The sequence below is a fragment of the Balaenoptera borealis genome (genome assembly GCF_965194805.1).
Source record: "Balaenoptera borealis genome assembly, chromosome: 3".
Taxonomy (NCBI): Eukaryota; Metazoa; Chordata; class Mammalia; order Artiodactyla; family Balaenopteridae; genus Balaenoptera; species Balaenoptera borealis.
The window spans coordinates 146990083-147015055 of record NC_138866.1 but is presented as its reverse complement, the minus strand read 5'-3'; the positions used below and the strand labels follow the sequence as shown (position 1 = coordinate 147015055).

At 47.5% G+C, this 24973-nt stretch overlaps 3 protein-coding genes across 6 annotated transcripts in view; 2 read left to right on the top strand and 1 right to left on the bottom strand.

Moving 5' to 3' along the window:
• The window catches only part of WDR93 (WD repeat domain 93), a 50260-nt gene extending 49270 nt beyond the window's left edge, over positions 1 to 990 (bottom strand). The window contains exon 1 of the mRNA XM_082388358.1: positions 887 to 990. The gene's annotated coding sequence lies outside the window, so the exon portion shown is untranslated. The remainder of the gene's footprint in view (positions 1 to 886) is intronic.
• A 30-nt stretch (positions 991 to 1020) lies between these two features.
• On the top strand, positions 1021 to 7452 carry PEX11A (peroxisomal biogenesis factor 11 alpha). Its single transcript, XM_082388425.1, has 3 exons — positions 1021 to 1160; positions 3419 to 3534; positions 5338 to 7452. Exons 1-3 carry the CDS (start codon positions 1105 to 1107, stop codon positions 5907 to 5909), a joined length of 744 nt encoding a protein of 247 aa, XP_082244551.1. The 5' UTR covers positions 1021 to 1104; the 3' UTR covers positions 5910 to 7452.
• On the top strand, positions 1021 to 24284 carry PLIN1 (perilipin 1). Of its 4 annotated transcripts, XM_082388395.1 has the most exons (11): positions 1021 to 1160; positions 9997 to 10937; positions 11332 to 11444; positions 12109 to 12167; positions 14911 to 15115; positions 16774 to 16856; positions 18068 to 18332; positions 18640 to 18812; positions 20834 to 21028; positions 21442 to 21687; positions 22717 to 24284. In XM_082388395.1, exons 4-11 carry the CDS (start codon positions 12123 to 12125, stop codon positions 23056 to 23058), a joined length of 1554 nt encoding a protein of 517 aa, XP_082244521.1. In that variant the 5' UTR covers positions 1021 to 1160; positions 9997 to 10937; positions 11332 to 11444; positions 12109 to 12122; the 3' UTR covers positions 23059 to 24284. The 4 variants fall into 4 exon arrangements, with proteins under 4 accessions (XP_082244521.1, XP_082244523.1, XP_082244522.1 ...); XM_082388396.1 differs by lacking the exon at positions 9997 to 10937 and having other exon boundaries at positions 1054 to 1160; XM_082388397.1 differs by lacking the exons at positions 9997 to 10937; positions 11332 to 11444.
• Positions 24285 to 24973: the final 689 nt, after the last annotated feature.

Below are 24973 nucleotides of genomic sequence, written 5' to 3'. Positions count from 1 at the left end.
CCAGAAATGGGGTGGAAAGGGCTGGGAAAGGACTGGAGATCAGCTCTCCCCATAGTACCATATTCTAGCCGTGTTTCCAGGCATTCCAAGGAGTCCAAGAATCCTGAATGTGAAACTGGACTTCTTGATCATTATGACGGTACATTTGTCCAGGTGGGAGAAAAGAACGTAGCTTATTCAACAATTTGTTACCTTGATTTAAAAATTTAAACATTTAAACATATGGTTTGTGGGTCTCTATTTGTACTTTTACCCAGGGCCTGCAAATGTTAGGGGCAGGCCTGACCACGGGAATAAAGATTACAAAAATAGATGACCTTACTTTGTGACTATAGGTTGGACATTTTATAAAATTACTGCTATGGAATGAGTGGGGCTTCATGTCTTCAGCCCTCACAGAAGGAACGTTCAGTGGTGCAATTTCATTTTAATCTCTTTTTGCCCCCACTTTGTTCACGTTAACCCTTTTAGAATTTCCTCAAGTAGCAATCTTCTTTCAGTGTTAATAATCCTAACAGAAAATTCTCTCACTTTACCCAGCTCTCCTACTAAAATACACTCCATGAATTGCCTCATTTCTGCTCTAACCATTTCCTTCCCCAGATCTGGAGCTGGTGTTGCTCAAGGGAAACGGAGGCACAGAGCTCGGAAATGATTAAGCTCCTCAGTTCCCAAGCAAAAGTTCAGAGGAATCTCCATTCGGGATTCCGCTGGGGGTCCCTGGGTACCCGGGATCTGCGGGGAGGCGCGGGGCGTCCGGGGGAAGCCGACGCTGAGGAGACGGGCTCCCTCAGATCCCCCTCTAGGAGATCCTAGAGATACAAGAGAGTCCTGGGACAAGTAAGGAGCCGCTGCACCCGAGGGCAAAAGCCGAGGTTTTGCTCACCTGGGCCAGCAACTTGACGTCGCCTTAGTAACCACAACTTCCGGCCCCAAACCGGAAGCCCGAGAAGTTGCTCTTCGGAAAGTGCACCCGCCCCCACGGGGGTGGGCAGACTCGGCTCCTTGGGCTGGCAGAGACCGACAGTTCCGTGGGGACCCGTCAGCAGCCCCTGAGGACTCGCAAAAGAACCCAGTGCGACTCTTGTCCTTGGGCTGGGTGCCATGGACGCCTTCATCCGCTTCACCAACCAGACCCAGGGCCGGGACCGACTCTTCAGGTGAGTCTGGTGCCCGCGGCCTCTAGCCCTTCCCCGTCCCTCAACCCGGTACAAGGTTCCCTGTTCTCCGGCATCCGGAGAAGGAGGTAGTAGCCCAGTGGACGACAGCAGGAAGGACGCTGCCGGCTCCCGGAGGGAGTGTGGTCATGGAGCCCCTCCTCACCCTAAATTCAGTGGGGCTTGCCCGAACGCACCGCGTCCGGTCCCGAGCCTCGTGCCCCAAAGTCCCGCAGCCGCTTCGGGGTCGCTGGCAGTGTTAAACCAGCCGACGAACCCTCCTCTCCTAACCTGAGAAAGACTGGGTTTTCTCCGCCCAACATTCTTCCGAGGAATTATTTAAGAGAAACTCTGGGTTGACATTTATGACTAGCGAAGCCAACACTTGTATTTATCTCCCATTCTTGTCCCGTCTATCTCATTGAGATAGCGCATGTGAAATAGTTTTGTGAACTGTAAAATACAGTGTGGAGAGCCTCAGAAAGAACTGACTGCACCTCTAAGGTACACGAAAATATTAAAGAGATTGCGGCTTTAATACTAATTCGTAATGTTTCTTTTAGGAATTTGGTTGAGTCTTGCTCAATAATAAGAAATTAGTCACAGTTGCAGTTTTATTTAACAGTTTTTCCTTCTTCTGGGTGTGCAAGTGCTAATACACACAGATCAATAGTAGCCCCAATAATTATGAGACTTTTGGAAGCGGACTTAATGCCAGACGTTGTTCTCAGTGTGTTACAACTATTAACCCATTTAACCCTCAACACGACCCTATTAGGTTAAATTCTCTAAATCATCCCCATTTCTGTGAAATGGGGAAACTGAAGCAGAAGGAGGTTAATAGGGACTAAGTGACTGAATTGAGAGATTTAAAACCACACAGTTGACTCGGGGCCCACTTCTTTAACTACCAAGCCATACTATCTTTCTAATTAATTTGATAGATTTTCAAAATGGTTGCATTATATACAAACTTCATTAAAATAGAAGCCTACAAATCCAATGTACTTAGAATGTACCCTGCAAATTTTATCAGTGAGGTTGGTTAATAAATAATTGTTTAGGGGAATTCCCTGGCGTTCCAGTGGTTAGGACTCCGCACTTCCACTGCAGAGGGCACGGGTTCGATCCCTGGTCAAGGAACTAGGATCCCACATGCTGTGTGGTGTGGCAAAAAAAAATAAAATATAAATAATTGTTTAGGATATACCTATTCAGCAAGGTGTGAGATCTCTAGTATTCATTTCCTAATCCTCTTGGTGATCTACAGCTTCTTTGAACACACTAGCATTCAGAAAATAATGCCTTGTGTTTGGACGCATTCCTATTATTAGACCAGATCTGAAAAAGGGGGATTCATTGACCTGACCAGCTTGAGCCCTGTATCCAGGAAGCATACTTAAAAGAGAAGGAGAGATGGTTTCTTTTTACTTCGTGCACAATAACAAGTTCACCATTTTGGAAAATGTGCTATATTTTTATTGAGAATAATATTTATAGCATAAAGGGATTCAAATGCGGTTACAGGGCAGTAGGAAACAGGCATCTACCTACTTTATTTACTAGACTGCCAAATACATTTAGATGTTTATGTGATACAGAATTTTTTATTTGTTATGTTTCTGTTGGTAAGGCATTGCTATTTGTACTCATGACAATAATCACTATTGAATATTTAGTATCATTAAACAGGAGTCTGTATTTTATATAAAATACTAATTAGTTTTGAAAGACAAATCTGTACTTATTTATGTATTGGTGTGTATTTGGTCCTTTTATAAAAAGTTAAGCAATATGCAAATGGTGGACTTCTCATTTGGCTCTGGTTTGAGTGTGTGACCTGTCACATAAGTAGTTGGTAAAAAAATTTCCTTTTAGAAATCTGAAAATCTTTTAGCAATTTACACTGGAAGAAATAAAGAATGTGGATCTTTGCAGACTTAACATGAGGTCGATTTTTGTGCAGTTTACTGCTTTGACTATATCCATTTCTCTGTGCCAGCAAGAGGCCTTCTGAAGAGCTGTTCACTGTATTATTGCAGAGTTCTCTTTCATTACCTTTGTGTTGCATTTCCATGACATGTTCTACCCTTTAGCCCTGTGGAGTGACTGTTGCAGAATTTTGCTCTTGTAAGAGCTGCTACATGAGAAATTGTCTTGGAAACTTTGCTTTTAGCAGGACATGTTTCTCCTTCCCCTACTTCATGAGTCAAATTTTATTTGGTTTGTAAATCGTTCTCCTCATTTTTTTTCCATTTCAGAGCCACTCAGTACACATGCATGTTGCTTAGATATTTGTTAGAGCCTAAAGCTGACAAACAGGAGGTTGTTATGAAGCTCAAGAAACTGGAGTCCAGTGTGAGCACTGGCCGTAAATGTAAGTACCCTGTCCCTTGAGGGACAGTGGCTCCTGGTTTAGAATCCTCAGACCTTGTAATTCACAAAATATTTCCTAGGTCACGATTTTCTAGTCAATCAGCTTTATTGATGAAGTTCACCAGTAAGGCTGCCCTCATGGAATGACAGGCCAAAAGGATTGAATGTTTTGCTGCACACCATTCACAAACACCCTCCTATGTTCACATTTGGTGCTACATTATATCTTTCTGCTTAATCGTAACCAGTGAGACATACAATGTGTTAGTTCACCTTTAGTTCTTAGAATCACAAAATGTTCTGGCAATCTTTGACATGAGCTTCTGGCTCCTGGGAACCCTCGAAGAATAGAATAGCTATATCCTTGACCCCCTGCCTTTTTCCCTTCTCTTAACGGATTGCTAGAGGAAATGGATGGATACATTTTCTTAAGTCATTTGTGGGATTGTTTCATGTTAATGCCAAAAAGTGGTCAGTGTTTTGTACTCATTTAATTCACTTTGAGTACCTGCTTCATATAGATATAGTCCTGAGCTTTATGGGAGAACTAAGATCACATGGTATAACGATCTAATATTTAGTACCAAATATGTTGGTTGGGGTAGAGAAAAAGAAAGATGTTTGGAGGAGGTGGAACTTGAGGTGTGGCAAGAGAGAAGGATTAGGAGAACATTCTTGAAGGGTGGTTTCCTCTAGTGGAGGCTCAGGACTGTTCTGGGCAAACCACTGTATTGAGGATCAATGAGAAAACTAGTTTGATGGAGACAAGACTTACATTGTCAAGCAGAGGGACGGGAAGGAGCTTTTCTGGATGGCTTGGAAAGCCAAGATTAGAAGTTCTCAGGCTCTTTGGAATGTTGGAGCTCAAAGGTCCTTTAAAGATCACTAGTCTCTGAAGTCTAGAAAGGACTTACCCAAGGTCACTAAGTTAGTGCAACAGCCAGAACTGGAAACCAAGATTATTCATTACATATTTTGTGTTATTTTTGATAAAATAATACAAAACATTTTTCTGAGATCATAAGTTTCCTGAGGGTAGCTACTTCTGAACGTTTGCTGAGTCTAAGATATAGTCACTTAGGGAAAGTAGTTCTTTTGTATCCTCCATAATGTTTAGGACTATAACTTATTCTGAGAAGGTGCTCAGTAAATATTTATTGATTGATGCATCCCTGATTAATTGAGTTACATGCTCAGATAAAGGACATGCCCTTGCAATGGTTGATTTAATTGAACTAGGAGTCACATATGACAGTATCATTAGTTGTGTTATCCACTAAATCGTACCATCTCTACTTTGTCTTTTTGACAGTAGGGAGCCAAAGGGGCTTTGGACCAGAGAAATGGCAGTATGATAATGGTATTTTTTTTTAAAGCAATCTTTTAACTGGAAAGTAAGTACAGTGTAAGGTATCAGACTCTCCAAAAGAATGTTGCATCTGGAGTTCATGTAATTTGTAGTACCTTCCTTCTAAAGAAGTGTAGCTGGTGATATTCATATGTAACAATCCACACTTATGATTGACCTTTGCCTAAAGTGTGTAGTAAGTCATTGTTAATGTAGTCATTGAAATGGAGGCAATAAGTTTAAAGAGTCACTGTCTTTTTTACATTCCAGGATCATTTTAGGTGTCCTTAACATACTGTACAGTCCTCCTTTCCTGAGCAAAGACTGAGCCTCAGAGGACGGTCAGTTGTTAAAAAAAACAGTGCTGACCTCTCACCCTGATACAGGGATTCTGCCTGTAAAATCCTGTTACATACTGATTAAATAACTGTTAACTCTTGTGGGTTCTTCTTGCAGGGTTCAGACTAGGCAATGTGGTACATGCTGTACAGACGATTCAGCAGAGCATTCATGCCACTGACCTAGTGCCCCGCATCTGCCTAATATTAGCCAGCCTGAACCGTGTGATTTATTTCATCTGTGACACCATCCTTTTTGTGAGGAGCGTAGGGCTCGCCTCTGGCATTAACAAAGAGAAATGGCGAATGTGGGCTGCACGCCATTACTACTATTCTCTTCTGCTGAGCCTGGTCAGGGATCTGTATGAAATCTCCCTGCAGATGGAACAGGTTGCACACGACAGAGCAAAGAAGGAGAAATCACCATCCCAGGATCCTCTTGTGTATAGCGTGGCTGATGAGGAAACAGAATGGCTCCAGTCCTTTCTTCTTCTCTTATTCCGATCTCTGAAGAAGCATCCTCCCTTGCTCCTGGACACAGTGAAGAACTTCTGTGATATCCTGAACCCTTTGGACCAGTTGGGGATCTATAAGTCCAATCCTGGCATCATAGGCCTTGGAGGTCTCGTGTCCTCTATAGCAGGCATCATCACTGTGGCGTATCCTCAGATGAAACTGAAGACCCGCTGAGGTGGTTTCAGGCTGAAGACTAGTACCTGCTTTGAAGACAACCTTTTAGTGAAATGGACATTTGCATTAGGCACAGCCATGTCATACTGTGCTTACAGACTTAGTCACATGAGCACTGAGTGACCTGTGATGTGAACAGAGGTGGAGCCAAGAACGGTGGAGGGAAGAACGTGAAGGTTTATGTGTTTTCTAGAGTGCTGGAGTGACTTCTGAATTTCTGAGTATTTTTCCTTCATCTAACATTTATCGAGCATCTCTTATGTGCATATTAGGAACTTAGTGGTTGCTGAATGGATAAAAATTAAGAGAAAAATTGAAAAAGATCCAAACTAACAAGTGGACACTAATATAAGCGACTTTTGGGCCATGTGCCTCACTACTTTTGCCCAACTACAGTAGGTCTGATACACACCCTCTCTCAGATTTAGTAGAGGCCCCTTATTCTCTGATCAGTTATCCCACTTCCTCCATAGCTACCAGTGCCAGGATGGAGGAGAGCTGGGTTTATAGCCTCTTAACTTGGCTTTTACATCACTGCGCTCCTGTCTTTCCTCTGTCCAGTAGTAAAATCAGAAGTGCATCAGGTACCTTCACGGTATAAATTGTGTCTTTAGGTAGCGCAGTAAGGAAACAAAAAATCAGAAGCAGATAGAAAGGACTTAAGGTAAAAATAATGTGGAAAGTTACAGTTGGTGCCTGCAGGTTTCCCTGTGACAGATGAGGAGACCTGAGGTTAAAACTGAGGACAGAACCTCATTTCTCTGACTCCCAATCCAGTGCTCTTTCCATATTTCACTGCCTTCCTGATTGAGTGGAAGTGCAAGACTCTCCAGAATCCTGTGCGAAAAGCCTTTTTTAGAACCTTTGTTGGTCAGTGGTTTATATTCTATTCTACAAAAATTAAAACTATATCTAGATCCACCAGCAGGATTGTTTTATTTAAAACCATATAACATTTTGGGCACTTACACGTTAATTTTCATCCAAATTTGTGCAGTTAAGAAATTTCACAAATACGATGAAATTCTACCATATTCGACAATAAATCAGAGTTCATATTCGTAGGGTGGTTGGGGGAGGTGGAGAAGAGCAGTAAGGGGCAAGAGAAGAGGACAGTAGAACGATGAGTCGATGCCACTTACTCGTGTTCTTCTCATCTTGGATGTTGGGTTCTTATTTGTGATTACAGATCCTCTTAATTTGAGGCAAGTGAGGTAGAGAAATAGGGTACCATCAGGTAAGAGGTCAGTGTCAGTCCTGCCAGTAAAGCCATCTGACAGGACTGGATGGAAAGGAGAAAAGAAATGTGCACTAAGTAAATTTCCCATAAATGTGATTGAGATTCTTAAAAAGTAGACTCAGGTCCTTGGCTCTATTTTTAAAGTGTCCAATCAAGATATGGGATTTGAGAAAGAACATTTCAGGAATTTTAAGAGAAATAAAAGCTGCTAGATCAGGGCAAATAAAAAATTTAACTATTTTTGCTTTGTCCAGATCTTCTACTGTAATAAATTATGTCCAATAAATTTATAGACAAAATTTATTCATGTATCTGTGAATGTGTTCTGGGAATGGAGAAGAGTTAAAAATAAGGTGATCCAAAGATAATCAGAGTCTACACAGTTGGTAGAGTGAGTTCTGGTAAAATAAGCTCTTGGCTGGAAGATCCAAGCTCAGGAAAAGGATGAAGGAAGATTTAAATGTAGAATGTCCAGGTTGAAAGAGACCTCTAAGACAATCTCATCCAGACTGCTAGCCAGGAGAGGGTCCTTTATATCATCCCTGTCAGTGGTGCTTTTGATTCTGCCTGGAGAAGTTGGCCTTGAATCTATGATGGCATTTTACAGTGGTGTCCATCTTGGTAGTTTTGTCCTCTGCAAGTTAGGGTGGGTGGTGGAGAGCTTGGGAAATGCCACCTCTTCTAGAGTTTGTGAAAACCTAAATGGTGCCCTGCTACCTCCTCCCCTGTGCATCTTTGTCCTTTATAACTAACCATCCCCACCTCCAGGCCTCCACATTCGTTCATGAGGGATTCTAAAAACCAAGGACATTTCTTTTTTTTTCTTCCAGTTTTACTGAGATATAATTGACACAGTACTGTGTAAGTTCAAGGTGTACAGCATAATGATTTGACTTACATACATCATGAAATGATTACCACAGTAAGTTTAGTGAACATCGATCATCTCATATAGATACAAAATTAAAGAAATAGAAAAAAAATTTTTTTTCCTTGTGATGAGAACGCTTAGGGTTTACTCTCAACAACTTTGATAAATAACATAAAGCAGTGTTAATTATATTTATCATGTTGTACATTACATCCCTAGTACTTATGTGTCTTTTTTTTTTAATTTATTTATTTATTTATATTTTATTTTTGGCTGTGTTGGGTTTTCGTTTCTGTGTGAGGGCTTTCTCCAGTTGTGGCAAGTGGGGGCCACTCTTCATCGTGGTGCGCGAGCCTCTCACCGTCGCGGCCTCTCCCATTGCGGAGCACAGGCTCCAGACGCGCAGGGTCCAAACGCGCAGGCTCAGTAGTTGTGGCTCACAGGCTTAGTCGCTCCGCGGCATGTGGGATCTTCCCAGACCAGGGCTCGAACCCGTGTCCCCTGCATTGACAGGCAGACTCTTAACCACTGCACCACCAGGGAAACCCACTTATGTGTCTTATAACTGGAAGTTTGTACTTTTTGACTGCTTTCATCTAATTTCCCCTCTCCCCACCCACTGCCTCTGGTAACCACAAATTTGATCTCTTTTTCTATGAGTTTGTTTTTGAAGTAAAGGTGACCTACAGCACAATGTTAGTTCCTGGTGCACGACATAGTAATTCAATATTTCTGTACATTTCAAAATGATCACCATGATAAATCTAGGTACCAGCTGTCAACAGACAAAGATATTATATATTTATTATATTCCCCATGCTGTACATTTCATACCTGTGACACAATTATTTTGTAACTGTAAGAAGTCTGTACCTCTTAATCTCCCTCACCTATTTCTCTCCTCCCCGCACATCCCCACCCCAAATGGTAGGTATTCTTACTAAGTGTATTTTTTGTTTTCTTTTTTCTTTTTTTTAAATTGAAATATAGTTGATTTACAATACTGTGTTAGTTTCAGGTGTACAGCAAATTGATTCAGTGATACATATGTATTTTTTAGACTATTTTCCATTTTAGGTTATTACAAACCTAATATTTTTGTAGTTATTACAAAAGATATTGAATATAGTTCCCTATGCTATACAGTAAATCTTTGTTTATCTATTTTATGTATAGTAATTTGTATCTGTTAATCCCATGCTCCTAACTTATCCCTACCCCCCTTCCCCTTTGGTAACCATAAGTTTGTTTTCTATGTCTGTGAGTCTGTTTCTGTTTTATATATAGATTTGTTTGTATTATTTTTTAGATTCCACATGTAAGTGATATAATATTTGTCCAGAGACATTTCTAATAGATGTATGGGCCAGCACATTGACAACTGAACATTGTTGCCTGAGAATTTGTTTATTCAACAACGAATGCTTGAGTGCCATTCTTAGATTTGTTTGCGATCCATTTGTGCACAAGATGACCAAGGTCCCTGTGCTCATGTGGTAGTTGGACGGGGTTGGGAGGGCCATGTAGGGTTGGGGAAGAAAACAAGGTAACTATGTCCTTCAAGCTGCTGCTGGAAAGTGGACCCTTCCTAAGGGACTCCCTTAGACCTTTTCACTACTTCTCACCTCTCACCCACATCCTGGACGCCCAGCTGAAGCGGCCAAAGAACGAGCTTTGTCAACAGAGCTTTCAGACACAGAGCCCTGTATGCCCTCTGGCCCAAAGCCACGGCTTCAAAATCTTAACATTGCCCTTTGGCCCAGGGTACTCTCTCGACACAGCCTCACAGATAATTTGTCCTGAACCTTGAAATGAGGTGAGGGCTGAGGCCACTTTTTTTAGATACTTCTCTTCCTCTCCATTATTGTCATATTTTAAAAGCCCAGGCTGGATCAATAAGTATTAAATATATCACATATTTATTACTCCTTTTGGAGACTCTGCTTGACTCTTTCCTCCCTCTCCTGCTTTATCAGTATCCTAGATACAGGATTGATACAAAGGATCTACCACAAATAGATCCTTTGGGGACTTCCCTGGTGGTGCAGTGGTTAAGAATCTGCCTGCCTATGCAGGGGACATAGGTTTGAGCCCTGGTCTGGGAGGATCCCACATGCCGTGAAGCAACTAAGCCCGTGCGCCACAACTACTGAGCCTGCGCTCTAGAGCCCCCGAGCCACAACTACTGAGCCTGCGCACCACAACTACTGAAGCCCGCCCACCTAGAGCCTGAGCTCCGCAACAAGAGAAGCCACCGCAATGAGAAGCACGCGCACTGCAACAAAGAGGAGCCCCCGCTCAACACAACTAGAGAAAGCCCATGCTCAGCAGTGAAGACCCAATGCAGCCAAAAATAAAAACAAAAAAAACCCAAATAGATACTTTGTATCAGTCTCCCTACTCCCTGCCTCTTTCTCCTATTGCCCACAGTATACAACTTAGCAGAGAGTCAACACTAGATATGATTCTACAAAAAATAAGGAAAAAAAGTTTTGTCCTATTACCCATTTTAATTAAAAAGCCCTTATTAGACAATCTGAAAACGATGGCTGAAAACCACAGCCTCCATCATCTTTGAAGCCAGGAATTAGCACCTGGGCTAATCAGGAGCCTGATTCATCGCTAAGGAAGGGATGAGAGGTGATAGGTGGTTGTCTGGATGCTGTTGATCAGTAACAGAACCTTGGTCAACATTGTCACTTTTCCAAACTTGACAAAATCCAGTTGGCTTTCCCACTGCATATTCTGGTGGCATCTTAGACCAGGTAGAGTTCAATAAACTTTCTTGAAATCCAGGATTTTGCAGAGATTGAAATTGCTCCCTCAAAGCCTAGATTGTCAAAGAGTAAACCACAGCTCTGGTTCTCTTCTTCACTGAGAGCAATTCATCTTCATAATCAAAGACTAATACATTCAGGTAAACTGTGTTCCTGTGTCGGTTTAAATCTTACTGTTCAAAATTCATTCTTGATAGTAAAAAATAAGGATGAGGGAAATGGGTTGAAAACGGTTCCGTAGGACCCTCTAATGGAAAAGGAGCCAAAGATTATAAAACTTTAGAGCTTATGAGTTTAATGACATATATCCCAACATCTTCTTTCTGGAAAACAGTTTCTTGAGAACTGGGGGCCAGAAATATGTTACAGAACAGCTATCTCATGGAATAATAACTCCTTTGAGCCTGGTTTCCTACAGCTGTGCAATCTAACTCCTAGTTGGCTAAACCTCCTTACAGAAGTTAAGATATTCCCAGGGGACGCTAGGTCAAATAACCATGACCCAGCTTTCTCTTCCTCTCTGCCCTCCTCTAGCTGGGAGGTGTTAGTAGCTTTGCTCAAGACTCCCCAGAGCAACTGGAATTGTTTCCACCAGAGGAGACGCTCTGCAGCCCGGGCTCCGTGGGACTGAGGTGGCATCAGCTGGAGTGAGTGTGGGGATCCTGGGACAACCTTACCTGGTTTGTTTCTGAGAATTAAAGAAGTTGAGGGTAAGGGTCTTCTGGGAATTTTACTGAGGATGAAGAGGCCTGCAGGGAAACCACTAAGGGAGAGATTATTCAGGGTGAATGACCAAGAGTGTAGAGTAGATATTCTGGGGCCACTAGTTTTCCAGAACAGAGCTGAAATTGCTGGTTTTAAGAATGACTACTTTCTCCTCTGGTTGAGCACAGAGGGAATGACAGATTTGCTTGTTTAAAAAGAGGAATTAATGCAGAACTTTTTCATTTAAAAAAAAAAGAGAGACTAAATCTGAAACTTTGTTCATCTCTTTTGGACCCTCATCTAAGAGCTCCTAAACTTCATCTACAACCTCTTATCTCTTAAAGCTACTTTCATTTTTTATTTCTTACCCTGAATCCTTATAAGAAACTATGGTCTTGACAAGTGGGCTGTGGGACAACTCATTCCTATGGGACTCTAAGGACTGGCCACTTGTCTGTGACATTCATCCTCCAAATACCTTCTCTTCAGGGAACTTGAGTTCCCAGACAGCCTGGGCCCCCCTGATGGCCATGAGAGGTAGGGGACTGACCCTGTGGATCTCAGGCTGAGGACTTTCTCATGGACCTGGAACCCTCTGCTTTGCAGCTTGAAGAGCTCCGATGGCAGTTAACAAGGGTCCAACCTTGCTGGATGAAGACCGCCCTGTAAGTAACTTGGGCTTATATGAGACAGTGGACAACTCTGTGGGGAGGAAGGAGGTGGGAGGAGAAGTTCAGGGGGCTTAGAGCAAGATATGTCTAGATTATATTCGTAACTCATTGACCATTATGTCTTAGTTATTCTTGCCCTCACTACCTTTTGCAGAAGGCTGTTAGAGACTGTGAGGGGGAAAAAAGACGTCTATTAAAAACTAAGTACCTTGCAGAAAAAGCACAGAAAAATTAGCTGGGAGGGGAAGGAGAGGAAGGGAACTACTATATTCTAAAGCCTGAAACAGAAGCCCATGCTTTGTCCACCCAGGCGAAATGTATATTCGGGACGGAGCCTCTGCATTTTGTAACTCCAGAGGCTTCTTGTATGGTGCAGTCTATGTAAATGGCACCTCTTAGAGTTACACGGTGCACATTATGTATGTGGGAAGGGGTTAGAGGGGCAGTGTGTCCAGTTTGTGTGTCTGACCTGGTTTTCAGTGTGACTCAGAGTGGTTTGACACGTTTAGGTGTACTGATGCCTCCTGGCAAGGCCTCTCTAATTTAGGTACAGTTCAAATAGTGAAACTTAAAAATTGTGAACCCATATAATACCCATCTTGTCCCAAGTTAGGCTTTAACCTCTGTACTAGGAATCGCCATGTTAAGTTTTTTATTGGATCATAGAACACAGAGAGGCATAAAATAGTCAAGTGCATAGTTAAGAGGTATCGATAGTTTATTGCTGTCCCAGGACCTCTCTCCTTCTTTGGCTTTGCCTAAAACAACTCCTGAAGGTTCTGTCCAAAATGTTAAAGAAATGTTTTCTTGTTTACAGTCATAATCTTTTTCTAGTTCAAATTTCAAACTCACCTGCAAGACCAAAAGCTGAAATATTGTAGCTTGCTGTCTAGTGTACATCAGGTCTCCTTGATGGGTCTTCTAACTCAGCCGCCTACAAACAGAAGAAGCTAGGTCCTCACCTTTAGAGCAGAACTATGCAACAGTGCATATTCAAAGCTACAGAAAGAGCTCGAATATCTGAGTCAGACCTGGGATGTTTATGTGGAGAATTCTTAATATTCCTAAGAACAAACAGAAAAATATAATACCCTTCACTAGCCCCAGCAACCATAATCCATGGACAATTGTGCCTCATCCTCACCCCATTCATTCCCCAACCTTGTGTTATTTTGAAGCAAATCTCAGACATGCTGTTTCAGGCCTGAGTTGGCCTGGCAGTGCCACTTACTAGCTGTGTGATCTTGGGTAAGTCACTTCACATCTCTGAGTCTTTGTCTCACTGGCAAAGTGCTGGAGATAATGCTGACCTCAGAGTGTCGCTGTTAGAATTAAATGAGGTCATATCACGAAAGCACCCCAATCAGTGCCTGGAGCATAACGGCACTGAGTAAATGTTGTTACCCTCTGCAGGATTAGAATCCACTTTTTTGTTTGTTTGTTTTTACCTCAAAGATCAGTGTTTCTCCACTAAGATTCTTCAGTGATCTAAAGTTTAATTAAGTGCCTGCTGTTGAGGTTAGAATGCATTAATAAGAGCACAGCACCCCAATAACGAGAGGTGATGGTTTCACTATACCCCACACACTCAGACCACACCTGGAACGCTGTCTTCAAGTCTGAGGGCTATATTTTTCAGAAAGGCGATGTCAAACTGTAGTGTGTGCAGAGGAGGGAATCAGCAGATCAGGGCGCTGAGCTGTTTGTAAGCTAAGTAAGGAACTACAGCTATTTAGAATGGAGAAGGGACTGCTAAAGGGAGAAATATTTGTCTTCAAGTGTGTGAAAGGCCAGCCCATGAATGATGAAACAGATTTCCTCAGTATTGTTCCACAGGGCAGAGAGTGGAGCGGATTTCAGCTCAGCCACGCTGTCCAACAAGGGGCATAGGCCACTCTATGAGGGCTGAGCTCCATGCAAGGAGACGTCCAAATACAAGCCTCCCAGAGGGACTGTGGGAAGCACTCTTGCTACAGAGGCCCCTGGAGGCCTAAGATTCTGTGATTCCGTGCGGTTGGGCAGATCTAAACTTAACACCTTAGGTGCAGCCCTGACTGTGATTCACCTATTCAACTAACATTACTGTGCAGGCTTTAGGTTAGGCCCTGGAGATACAGAGATGACAGTCTCCTGGGAGAGAGCCAAGTACACACATGATCAAGACGAGCACCATGTATGAGTACGGAAACAACCCAGGGAGGGAAGTGGTGGCTTCTGATGTGAAGGGGGAGAGTCAGGAAGCTTCACACAAGAAGCGATGCTCAAGCCGTGTCTTGAGGGAGTGACATTTTGCCAGACGGAAGGGGCTGTGGGAGGGAAGGGGAGCATCCTAGGCAGTGGGACAAGCACTGGAGGCAGGGAGGCAGTCTCCCAAAAAGACCAGAAAGATGTTCAGATGAAGCTACCAATCCAAGGTGGGCTCAAACTCCAGGCAGGTGCGCCGACACACTTGCTCCTACCATTAAGTTTAAGTGGGGTGGCTACGGGGAGGGCGGGGGCCCCTGGAGGCCAGAGTTTGCCCAGTAGCTCTCCAGAGCCAGGATTGTGACCAGGAGAGCATGGCAGCCTGGCTCTTGTTTTCGCTGTGGGGCCTCCAGAGACCTCTCTAGTCTGGGCTCCTCCTAGGTCACTTGGACCCAGGCCAGCCCTAATGGGCTCCATGGCCCTGGGGCTGCCTCCCCAGGAGGTGGGAGGAGGAGGTGGGATGGCTTCAATACCTGCTTTCCTTACGCTCCAGGAGCAGGAGAACGTGCTTCAGCGGGTCCTGCAGCTGCCGGTGGTGAGCAGCACCTGTGAGTGCTTCCAGAAGACCTACACCAGCACCAAGGAAGCCCACCCCCTGGTGACCTCTGTATGCAGTGCGTACGAGAAGGGCGTGCAGAGCGCCACCAGCTTGGCAGCCTGGAGCATGGAGCCGGTGGTCCGAAGGCTGTCCACCCAGTGTGAGTCCTCGTGGCGCTCGGAGGCTGCCTGCCTGTTCACTGATGCTCACTGCCTGCCTGCCGGTCTTTTGTCCGTCTATCAGCCTGTTTGATAGCTTGCTTGTCTGTCTGCCTTTTTGTTTGTCTGACTGCCTTCCTGACTATCTACATCCCATTACATAGTCTTTTCATCTACAGATATAGATGATATAAATATAGATGTAGATATAGATATAGGTCTCTTCTCATCTATAGATGCCTCATCTGTAGCCCAGCTGGCATTTTCCTAGGATGACAATGATGGGCCACATAATTGGCAGGAGAAGGGGTGGGCAGAGCTATGAGGGCGGTGGTGGGAGTGGGGGCCCATGGCAGACCAGACACCCACTTTGGCTCCAAATCCAGCAGCAGCAGCAGGAACTAGCAGAGTCTGGCACAGAGGCAGAGGCAGTGGGCACTAGGGCTAGCCTGGCAGGGATGGGGGGAGAGGAGGGAGAGGGGAAGCCCTCTGGGTCCAGCAGCTGATAGTACCTGCCCCATGACAGGCAGGGGCAGCAGAGAGCTACCAGTCAGGGCCCTGAAGGTGAGGACAACTTACCAGACCTGCCCCTGTTCAAATTGTTCTGCCCCATCGGAAAATATGGTCTCCACAGCACGGCTCTTGACAGGGCTGAGGGAAATTCCAGAAGTCTAGGACCTTCCACAGTCCTGATTACAGAGTTATGGGTATCTGAGGATTTGGCACAGCAAACGGGAGAGGACAGATATAAAGAAGACCTGGGCCTGGGTCCACCTCCCTGCCTGCAAACTCCTTAAATAATTTCCCTGGGTCTCATTTTGCCCAATCGGAAGTCAGCCAAGTCATCTGGGCTCTCTGCTGCTTGAGAATTTTGTGAAGAAACCTAGGATATCTGGAGAAAGAAAATATGAAAGAGAATATATAGATATCCTTTAAAACTGTGATCTCCATGGTCATGTCTGCAGAGCTGATGTCCTCGGCAGCCCCTGGGCAGTATCTCCCGGGAACATTTGCATCCTCTGGCACTTGCCCCTTTCTCTTCCCTGTGACCCTCTTCCCAGTGTTGACCATCTCACTCCTAGAGGTTAAAAGGAAGGGCCATGGACTATCTGGAACTCTAGAACAGCCTTTCACCTCTAGAATTAAGCAGTGCCAGGCCTGCTCCCACCCTAGGGCCCGGCTGCCCCTCCACCCTGACACCTCTGGTCTCCCCCCTTGTGTTCACCCAGCACTCACCCAAAGAGGGGTTGTAGGAGGAGGAGAGACCAGGATCTGTTGGTGATTCACAAAGGTTCTGTCACTTCCTCCTCACGACAACCCTGCAAGGTTTGTCCACATTAATCCACATTTTACAAGTGAGGAACTTGAGGCTCAGCCAGGTTGTGACCTGCCTGAAGCTACACTGCAGATGCAGGTGCTGGGCTTTGAGTGCAGATCTGCATGACTCCAGAGCTCCTGCTCAGAGGGAAAACATCCTGCTCTCAAGGAGTCACAGTGGATGGTGGCTAAAGGTGGCAGAGGGCCCTAGGTTCCCAGATGCTTTGGGGGTAGCAGGGCTGGGGGTTTTGAGGGCTCCAAGGTGCCTTCCTTGGCACAGAGGCCCCTGCTGGGCTCTCACAGTGGGGGCAGGGCTCACCCGACCATGGCCTTTTGCTTCCAGTCATAGCTGCCAACGAGCTGGCCTGCCGAGGCCTGGACCACCTGGAGGAAAAGATCCCGGCCCTCCAGTATCCTCCTGAAAAGGTGAGCCCCTCCCCTCTTCTCTAAGGCTCCCCACATTCTGTTGTCACTGCCTCCCAGTTGAGGAGAGGGCACGAGCCCATGATGCATAAACGTGAGTCTTTTGTTTCTGTGGCAAATGCCTTCCAAGGCTGGTGGCAGCTGCTTGTCCCTAAGACCACACGATGGGCTTCTTCCTCTCCCTGTGGGGCCAGATGAAGGCAGGCTTTCTGAAACCAGCAGGCACAGCCCAGAGGCAAACTCAAACAGGAGCTTGGGGTAGGGCCCACTGCTTCTGATTCCCTGCTCTTTGGCCTGCATTGGACTGTTTGGTGACTACAGCCACCTAAGATCATGGGTCACACTCGTCAGATCCCAGGATTGCAGTCCCATGTCCTCAAGATCCAACACTTTATGGACCATGAGAATGAAAATGTCACTTCACCTGGATAGCTATTCATTGGGCATTTGCCATGGTAAGGGCCATGTCTGGTGCTTTGGGGGAATAAGTTGCACTCTCAGACGCCATCCATCTCACTGACAAACTACCACCCATCTCACAAACATTTACTGAGCCCTACCCTATGACAGGGGTCATGACATATGATTTATAGAGCCCTCTCATTTAATCCTCTTGTCAACCCTCTGGTATAGGGGTGGGTATCCCCATTTTACAGATGAGAAAACTAGTGACTTCCCCCTGACCACACAGCCTTAAGTGGAGGCCACATGAGAGCAGGTGTATTTGGCCCTGAGGCCTTTGCTCTTCACTTATTTTTCCAGATAAACGGCAACATCTTTGTCACAGAGGAGCTCCTAAGGCAAAGGAGAGAAAGTCGTTATTTCAATGCAGAACCTGTAGGAAGATCAACCATATCTATAAGTCCACATAAGTGCAGATAGGAATGTGAGCAATGTTCTGAGGGCAAGACAGCAGACAGTAGAGGAATTTGGAAGAGGAGATGCCTTGTGTGCATGAGGTGTTATCAAGGAGGTGGACTTTGGGGGGCATTCTTGAAGGATGGTTAGGATCTTGACAGGTAGAAATGGGGTGCAAAGAAGCCAGGAGATCTAAGTGGTTGGCACAGGAAGGACTGGAGCCCTTTTCCTTTTAAGTTCGGCTTAATCAAGCTGCCCAAATATTGGTGCCAGTCCCCTTTAAATGAGGCTTTCCTGAAGCTGGGCTCAGGGTCTGCCAGATCCACATGCCTGACTTCCCTCCCCACTTCCTCCAGATCGCTTCTGAGCTGAAGGACACCATCTCTACCCGCCTTCGCAGTGCCAGGAACAGCATCAGTGTGCCCATCGCCAGCACTTCAGACAAAGTCCTAGGGGCCGCTCTGGCTGGCTGTGAGCTCGCCTGGGGGATGGTCAAAGACACCGCCGAATTTGCTGCCAACACCCGAGCTGGCCAGCTAGCCTCTGGAGGGGCCGACTTGGCCTTGGGTGGTGTTGAGAAGGTGGTAGAGTTCCTCCTCCCTCCAGCCAAGGAAGAGTCAGGTATCTGCCATTAGGGGGCCTGGGGAGTGAGTTGGCCACCCATGCTGCTTGGGAATTAGGAAGAGGCAGCCAGGGCTCATCTAGCCCCTGCTCTGGAACAGGGATGGCCCAGCAAGATTTTCAGATGGATCCATCCTCACCTAGCCCTCTCTCCCCATTTTTAAGTGGAGAAAGTGAGTTGCCCAAATCACCAGCGAGCTTGTGGTGGAGCTAGGATGACCACTTTCCAACCCTAGACACAACCCAGCTTTGCCCAGCGCCTTTCTGATCAGCTTTCCTTTCCTTCCCCTCACAAAATCCTACCTAGCCCCTGCTCCAGGACACCAGCATGCCCAGAAACCTCCCGGGGCCAAGCCGGGCCTCGTGAGCAGGGTTGGGACCCTGGCCAACACTCTCTCTCAACACACCTTCCAGACCACAGCCCGGGCGCTGAAACAGGGCCAGGCCCTGGCCATGTGGATCCCAGGTGTGGCGCCCCTGGTGAGTGTCTGCCCTGAGCTCTGACTGACCCACGGCCTGGAAACCCTGTCTGTGGGCCTCCTGGTCCCTCCCATCCCCTACCCAATTCTGCTTCCTGTCCTAGGAACTTCCTCTCTTCCAGCCTGGGCGGGGACTTTAGGTCTAAGGACAAGAGGCCTTAGGTGGGGTGGTGGGCTAGTCCTCTAGGATGCAAGGGGAGAGGGCAGGCCTGCTTGTTAGGGTGGTCCTACCCCTCACCCTCTTCTGTCTCACACATTCTCCCTCTGAGTCCCCCCCCACCCCCCCAAGCCTTCATCCTCCCAAGTGGGCCCTCCCACTTGTGAGGAAGCAGAGACCCCCCCCCCCATCTGCCCTCTAGGCACTAGGGAGTGTCATCTGTAAATAAGCAAGGCACAAAACCCATTCTGTTGGGAAGAGAGCCCCAGCTGGGCTGTGTCTCTGACTGCCCCCAGGGTTCTGGTTTCCCTTCTAGAGGCTTCTAATTTGCATCCCACTGCACCCAAGGTAAAGCTGCCTTTTCTAGGCCCAGATAGGGCTTACTCCCCACCACACCCCACCTCCACCTCTCTGTGTATTTTAGCAGAGATAGCCTGGATTTTTTTCATAGGAACTTTAGTAAGAAACTAAGCCCTCCCACCCCCCCCACAAAAAAAAGGAAATAAAAGCATTAACGCATAAATGTCAGCAAACAAGATAACCACTTTTCAGCCATCAAGAGGGTGGTACTTTTAAAAGCATCCTCAGGCCTGGCTCATTCATTCAAGCAGATGTTTGCTGAGAACCTACTATGTGCCAGGTTCTGTAGCTCCAGTAGGGATACAGGAGTAGCAGTTCTCCTCTGTCACCTGCACTGGGGGGGCCACTTCCCCATGGGGGCTAGACTAACCGCTGCGCCCTGGCCTAGCCCCTAGTGGGCGGGGACCACTGTACAGCACAGCCTCAGACACCACCGTTCATATAGAAAATAATGGTGTCCCAGGGACTTCCCTGGCGGTCCAGTGGTTAGGACCTTGCCTTCCAATGCAGTGGATGTGGGTTCGATCCCTGGTCAGGGAGCTAAGATCCCACATGCCTTGCAGCCAAAAGACCAAACGTAAAACAGAAGCAATATTGTAACAAATTCAATAAAGACTTTAAAAATGGTCCACATCAAAAAAAAAAAAATCTTAAAAAGAAAATAATGGTGTCCCCTAAGGATGTATAACAAGGAGACTCTGTGGGGTTCCCTAGGGGTTTAAAATGAGCCAAGCTGTGCCCCGGGGGACACCAGCCCACCTACCCAGGTCAGTTTCCTCCCATGGGATCCTCTAGCCCACTTGATTTTTTTCACTCTTTAAAAGGTCTGCAAGGAGTATGTAGTAAAGCTAAACATACATATCCCCTATGACTCAGCAATTCCACCCGACAGAAATAAGAGCTTATGTCCCCCAAAGACACTCCGGAAATGTTCCTATCAGTTTTATCCTTAGCCAAGAACTGGAAATAACACAAATGTCCATCAACAGTAGAATGGGTATATTGTGGTATATTTATTCAGTGGAATATGACACAGAAATGAAAAAGGAGGAACTACTCTGACACTCAGTAATATGGATGAATCTCACAACATAACGTTGAACAAAAGCTATTCATGAAAGAAAACACGTTGTGTGAGTCCATTTACAAATGAGAAAAATCAATGCATGGTGATAGAGGCCAGAATGTGGTCACCCTTAGGTGGTACTGACTGGGTGAGGGGCACAGGGAGTCTTCTGGGGTGTCGAAAATGGTCTATATCTTGATCTGTAATGGTCACACAGGTGTGTGTTTCTAAAAATTCCCAGAGCTGTATACTAAAGCTTGTGCACCTTAGTGGGTGTAAGTTACCACTCCATAAAAAGTTTGAAGAACAGTCTGCTGGGGCCAGGCCCTGCTTGCCTCCCCCAACCCTGACCCTGGGGGTGAGGGGCTTTGCCTGCTGGGGCTGCCCAGCCTCTGGCAGGGGCTGTGAAACCAGCAGCCTGCCACCTTTCCGCCCTCAGAGCAGCTTGGCCCAGTGGGGCGCATCGGCGGCCATACAGGTGGTGTCCCGGCGGTCGAGCGAGGTGCGGGTGCCCTGGCTGCACAACCTCACCGCCACCCGGGAGGAGGACCACAATGACCAGATGGACACAGAGGGGGAGGAGACAGAGGTGGAGGAGGAGGAATCAGAGACGGAGGAGAACAAGCTCAGTGAGGTAAGGGAGAGAGCAGAAGCCGAGTGGGATGCAGGAACCTGGAGGTCCCACAGCCCACCGAGGGGGTGAGAAGCAGAGGCCCTGGGTGAAACAAGGGTCTTTGCCCCCAGGCCCAGGAATGCAGTACATGGGTGCAGTGCTCTTCACCTCACCCCCAAACGCCCAGCTAACAAAGTTCTCTCAGAGGATCCTCGCAACAACCCCATAAAATAGGCAGGACACAGATTGTCATCCCCATTTTGCAGATGAAGAAACTGAGGTTCAGAGAGCAGAAGTGACCTGCCCAAGAGCCAGGCTAATAGTTTTTTCAGTTTGGTATCCACGTTCTTTCCCCTCTAGCTCTGGGGATGGTGAGGAGAGGGGAAGGGTCAGGGGAGTTGCTGAGGAGGCACTGACCTTGCTCTGGCCCCCAGGGAGCAGCCCTGCCTGGCCCACAAGGCCTCCTGGGCGGTGTGGCGCACACCCTGCAGAAGGCCCTCCAGTGCACCATCTCGGTCGTGACGTGGGCGCCTGCGGCTGTGCTGGGCACGGCAGAGTGGTTGCTGCATCTCATGCCAGCCCGTGCTGTCTCCTCCACCAAGGGCAGGGCCATGTCCCTGTCTGATGCCCTGAAGGGCGTTACTGACAACGTCGTGGACACGGTGGTGCACTATGTGCCGGTGAGTCCCCCTACCCTTCCGGCTACCCCCCCCTCCCCCCCCCCCCGAAAGGACAGATAAAGCAGATTTGACTGAAGGGGCTGCAGCTGCCCTCCCTTCCCCAGTCTCTGATCCTCAGTGCCCCAGAAACATTTTGACATACTATGGCCTTGACTGGGGGCCTTCATAGCCCCAAAGGTACAGAGACCTGTGGCCTTGGCCTGAGACCTTTCCCCACATCTGTCCTTCCCACCTGCTGCTGGGGAGGTCACCCACCATTAATCTGGGGGTCCCAGTGGCCAAGTCCTCACCCCTCAGCTCCCAACTGAAGGACCTGGCAGGTTTGCATGCTGCTCCCTGGGAAAGGGTTGCAGGGAGGCTTCCAGGGCACCCTGCGGGGTCAGCTATGTTCCAGGGGACAGCAGCTGCCCCCATGCCAATTCCAACACCTGTCACCAACAGGAAAACCCCAAGGAGTGCCAGTACTATCACTTTGGGGGTCCCTGGGTCCCTTTCCAGAGCAAGTTACAGGTTGAGCAGTCAGTAGGAGGGCTGGTCAGGGCAGGAGGCCCCTTAGAGCTGAGGGTTGAGGGAGGCTGTGAGGGTAGTGGAGGAATGGGTTACTCAGCCACTCACTCTCACCAAGAGGCATGGCAGGGGTCTTGGCAGCCAGCTTGTTCACCTTGGGCCCAAAACAGAGCCAGGCGTGGGTACCCTGACCCAGGCAAGGGCAAGGTGCAGGTCCAAGGAAGAGTCAGGAAAGCCACTGACCTCCCACTGAGGAACCTCCGAGGGAGACCCGAGGGGTCCAGAAACTTTAGAGGGTGGCTGTCTGCCTTGCATTGGGGGTCTGGACTGTGCACACTGTCAGGGAGGGCAGGACCTAAGCGGTCTCCCCCCGCACCCTCCATCCCTGTCCCACACCCCGGCCTCTGCTCTCCGGACGGCCGCCCCCGGGAGGCGTGACCGCGAGGGCCACAGAGGAGGCGGTGGTGGGAGGCGCAGGGACGAGGGCCAAGGCGGGGTCCTAACGTGGTTGCCGGCCCCCAGCTCCCCAGGCTATCGCTGATGGAGCCCGAGAGCGAATTCCGGGAGATCGACAACCCGCCTGCCGAGGCCGAGAGCCCGGAGGCGGAGCGCAGGGGTTCCGGGGCGCCGCCCGCCGGCTCGGAGACCGCGTCGCGCCCCGCGCCGTCCCGCGGCAGCCTGCGCAGCGCTCGGGGCCCGGGCGCGGAGGACCGGGTGGACACGGCCGCCGCGCCGCGCACCGCCTTGCCGGCCATGCCCCGCGATAAGCCCGCGCGCAGGGTCAGCGACAGCTTCTTCCGGCCCAGCGTCATGGAGCCCATCCTGGGCCGCACGCAGTACAGCCAGCTGCGCAAGAAGAGCTGAGCCCGCTGTCCCCATTGCCCTCCCGGCCCGGCCCTCGGCCCCGCCCCGGCCGAGGGCTGGGGCCGCTGTCTCCTGCAAACAAACAGAACCTACACGTCCAAATGAGCGTTGACTTCTTCCAAGTAGTCCCCTTGGGTCCCGAGCCTCGTTCCAAGGATGCTGCCAAGGCACACATCATCTTCTGAGCATCCTTTTTGGGCTTAGCTGTCAGAGCCCATTTTTGAGAAGCATCAGACTAGCAGTCTGCTTTAATTCTATGCCTTGTTGTTTTTACCAAAAGATTAATTGCCTAACTTGACCTCGCACTTCTTTCACCGAATTTGTGGCCAAGTGACATTTAACTGTTTCCAGTATTTACATCCATCCTCTGTAGACAAATATTTGCCACCAGTGAACGTGTCACCACCCTAAAGTTTCAAGCAGTAGATCCTGGCACATTTTTAAGCCCTGAATGCAGAGATTCCTCTGAGTATACAGGCTCTCAGAAGACTACTTTGAGGGGAACAGCAATCAGGTGCAAAAGCTCTTGAGTGTTTATATACATATGAGCATCACTTTCTGAGTACCCCACACTCTTCACAGGCTGTCTTGGCCTGTGCTCTGTAGCGCCACCTTCCTGTTCACAGCTACATTTCCATTTGCACCCTTACTGCTTTCCACCTGCATGTTCACCCTTCCGTCCACCTCTCGAATGCTGGCGCCCCCAGTGCTGGGAGACAGTGGTGATCGTTTGTTATACAGTATAGACCATATATTTGGACTCTATAGCCACAGTTCATTCCAAGCCCTATTTTTGAAAATGTTAATATTTGGTACATTTGGAAATGCATACATATAAGTTAAAAATTCAAACACTACCAAAGGATGTGTGCCTTCCTCCCTGAGTTCCCTGGTTTCTCTTCCCCAAAGCAATCATGGTGCCAGTCTCTTCTGTATCTTTCCGATTACGGACTGTGCATGTGCAGGCACATGTGTATATACTCCCCACTGTTTACACAAGCTGTGGGAGGTTATACTCAGTGCTTTTTTCACTCAGCAATACATCTTAGAAATCTTTTTTGTATCAGTATCATAAATCCTCCTTGCTCTTTTTAACAGCCACACAGTAAGTGCTTCATAATATAGATGTGCTATGTTTGATTAAACTAGTGCCTTAATCATGGACTTTTAGGTTGTTTCCAATTGTTTGCTCCTTCGAACAGTGCTACAATAAATGCCTTTATACAAATGTTTCATGTAGATGTGTGCATATATCTATAGGGTAAATTTATAACTTGGAACCATGACATGTCGAGTGAAAGGGTACGTTCATTTTAAATATTGATAGATAATGCCAAGTAGCCTTCCAAACCAAACTCAGTTTTTCTTGCCATCTGCAGCTGCACAGATAATTCTGACACTTCTGTCAGTCCTTCTAGACATCTATATATGTACACTCACCCCCTATAGGTCCCCCTCAGATCCATGAGCACCCTCTTGGCCCCCACTCTGTGGCACACCTAAGAGTCCAGCTCCCTGTAACTGACTCTGGGCCCTGGCAGATCTTTGGTGTAATGAGTCCTTGGCCTTTATCCGTGGTTTTGGAATCTGAGGATGTCCAGAATGAGGAGAGGGGAGTGTTGATGGACATACACATATGGACATGGTCATAACCTTGAACTAGCTTTGGGCCCCCCACCCAACCCTCACAATCCACACCACACTCAGCAGTTTCCTGGGGAGGGGGTATGGATCTGGCAAGAGGGGCCATCAGAAGGTGATATGACATGGCTAAGAAGACAGTACCAGCCTAGCCCTGGCAGGGTTCCTGTGGGCAGCTGCTGGAGAACTGGCCTCAGGCCTGGTTGTGTAGAGAGAAACACACAGCTATCCTGGGCCTCACCTGCCCATGCTGCTTTCTTCCTGGAGCTCCAGA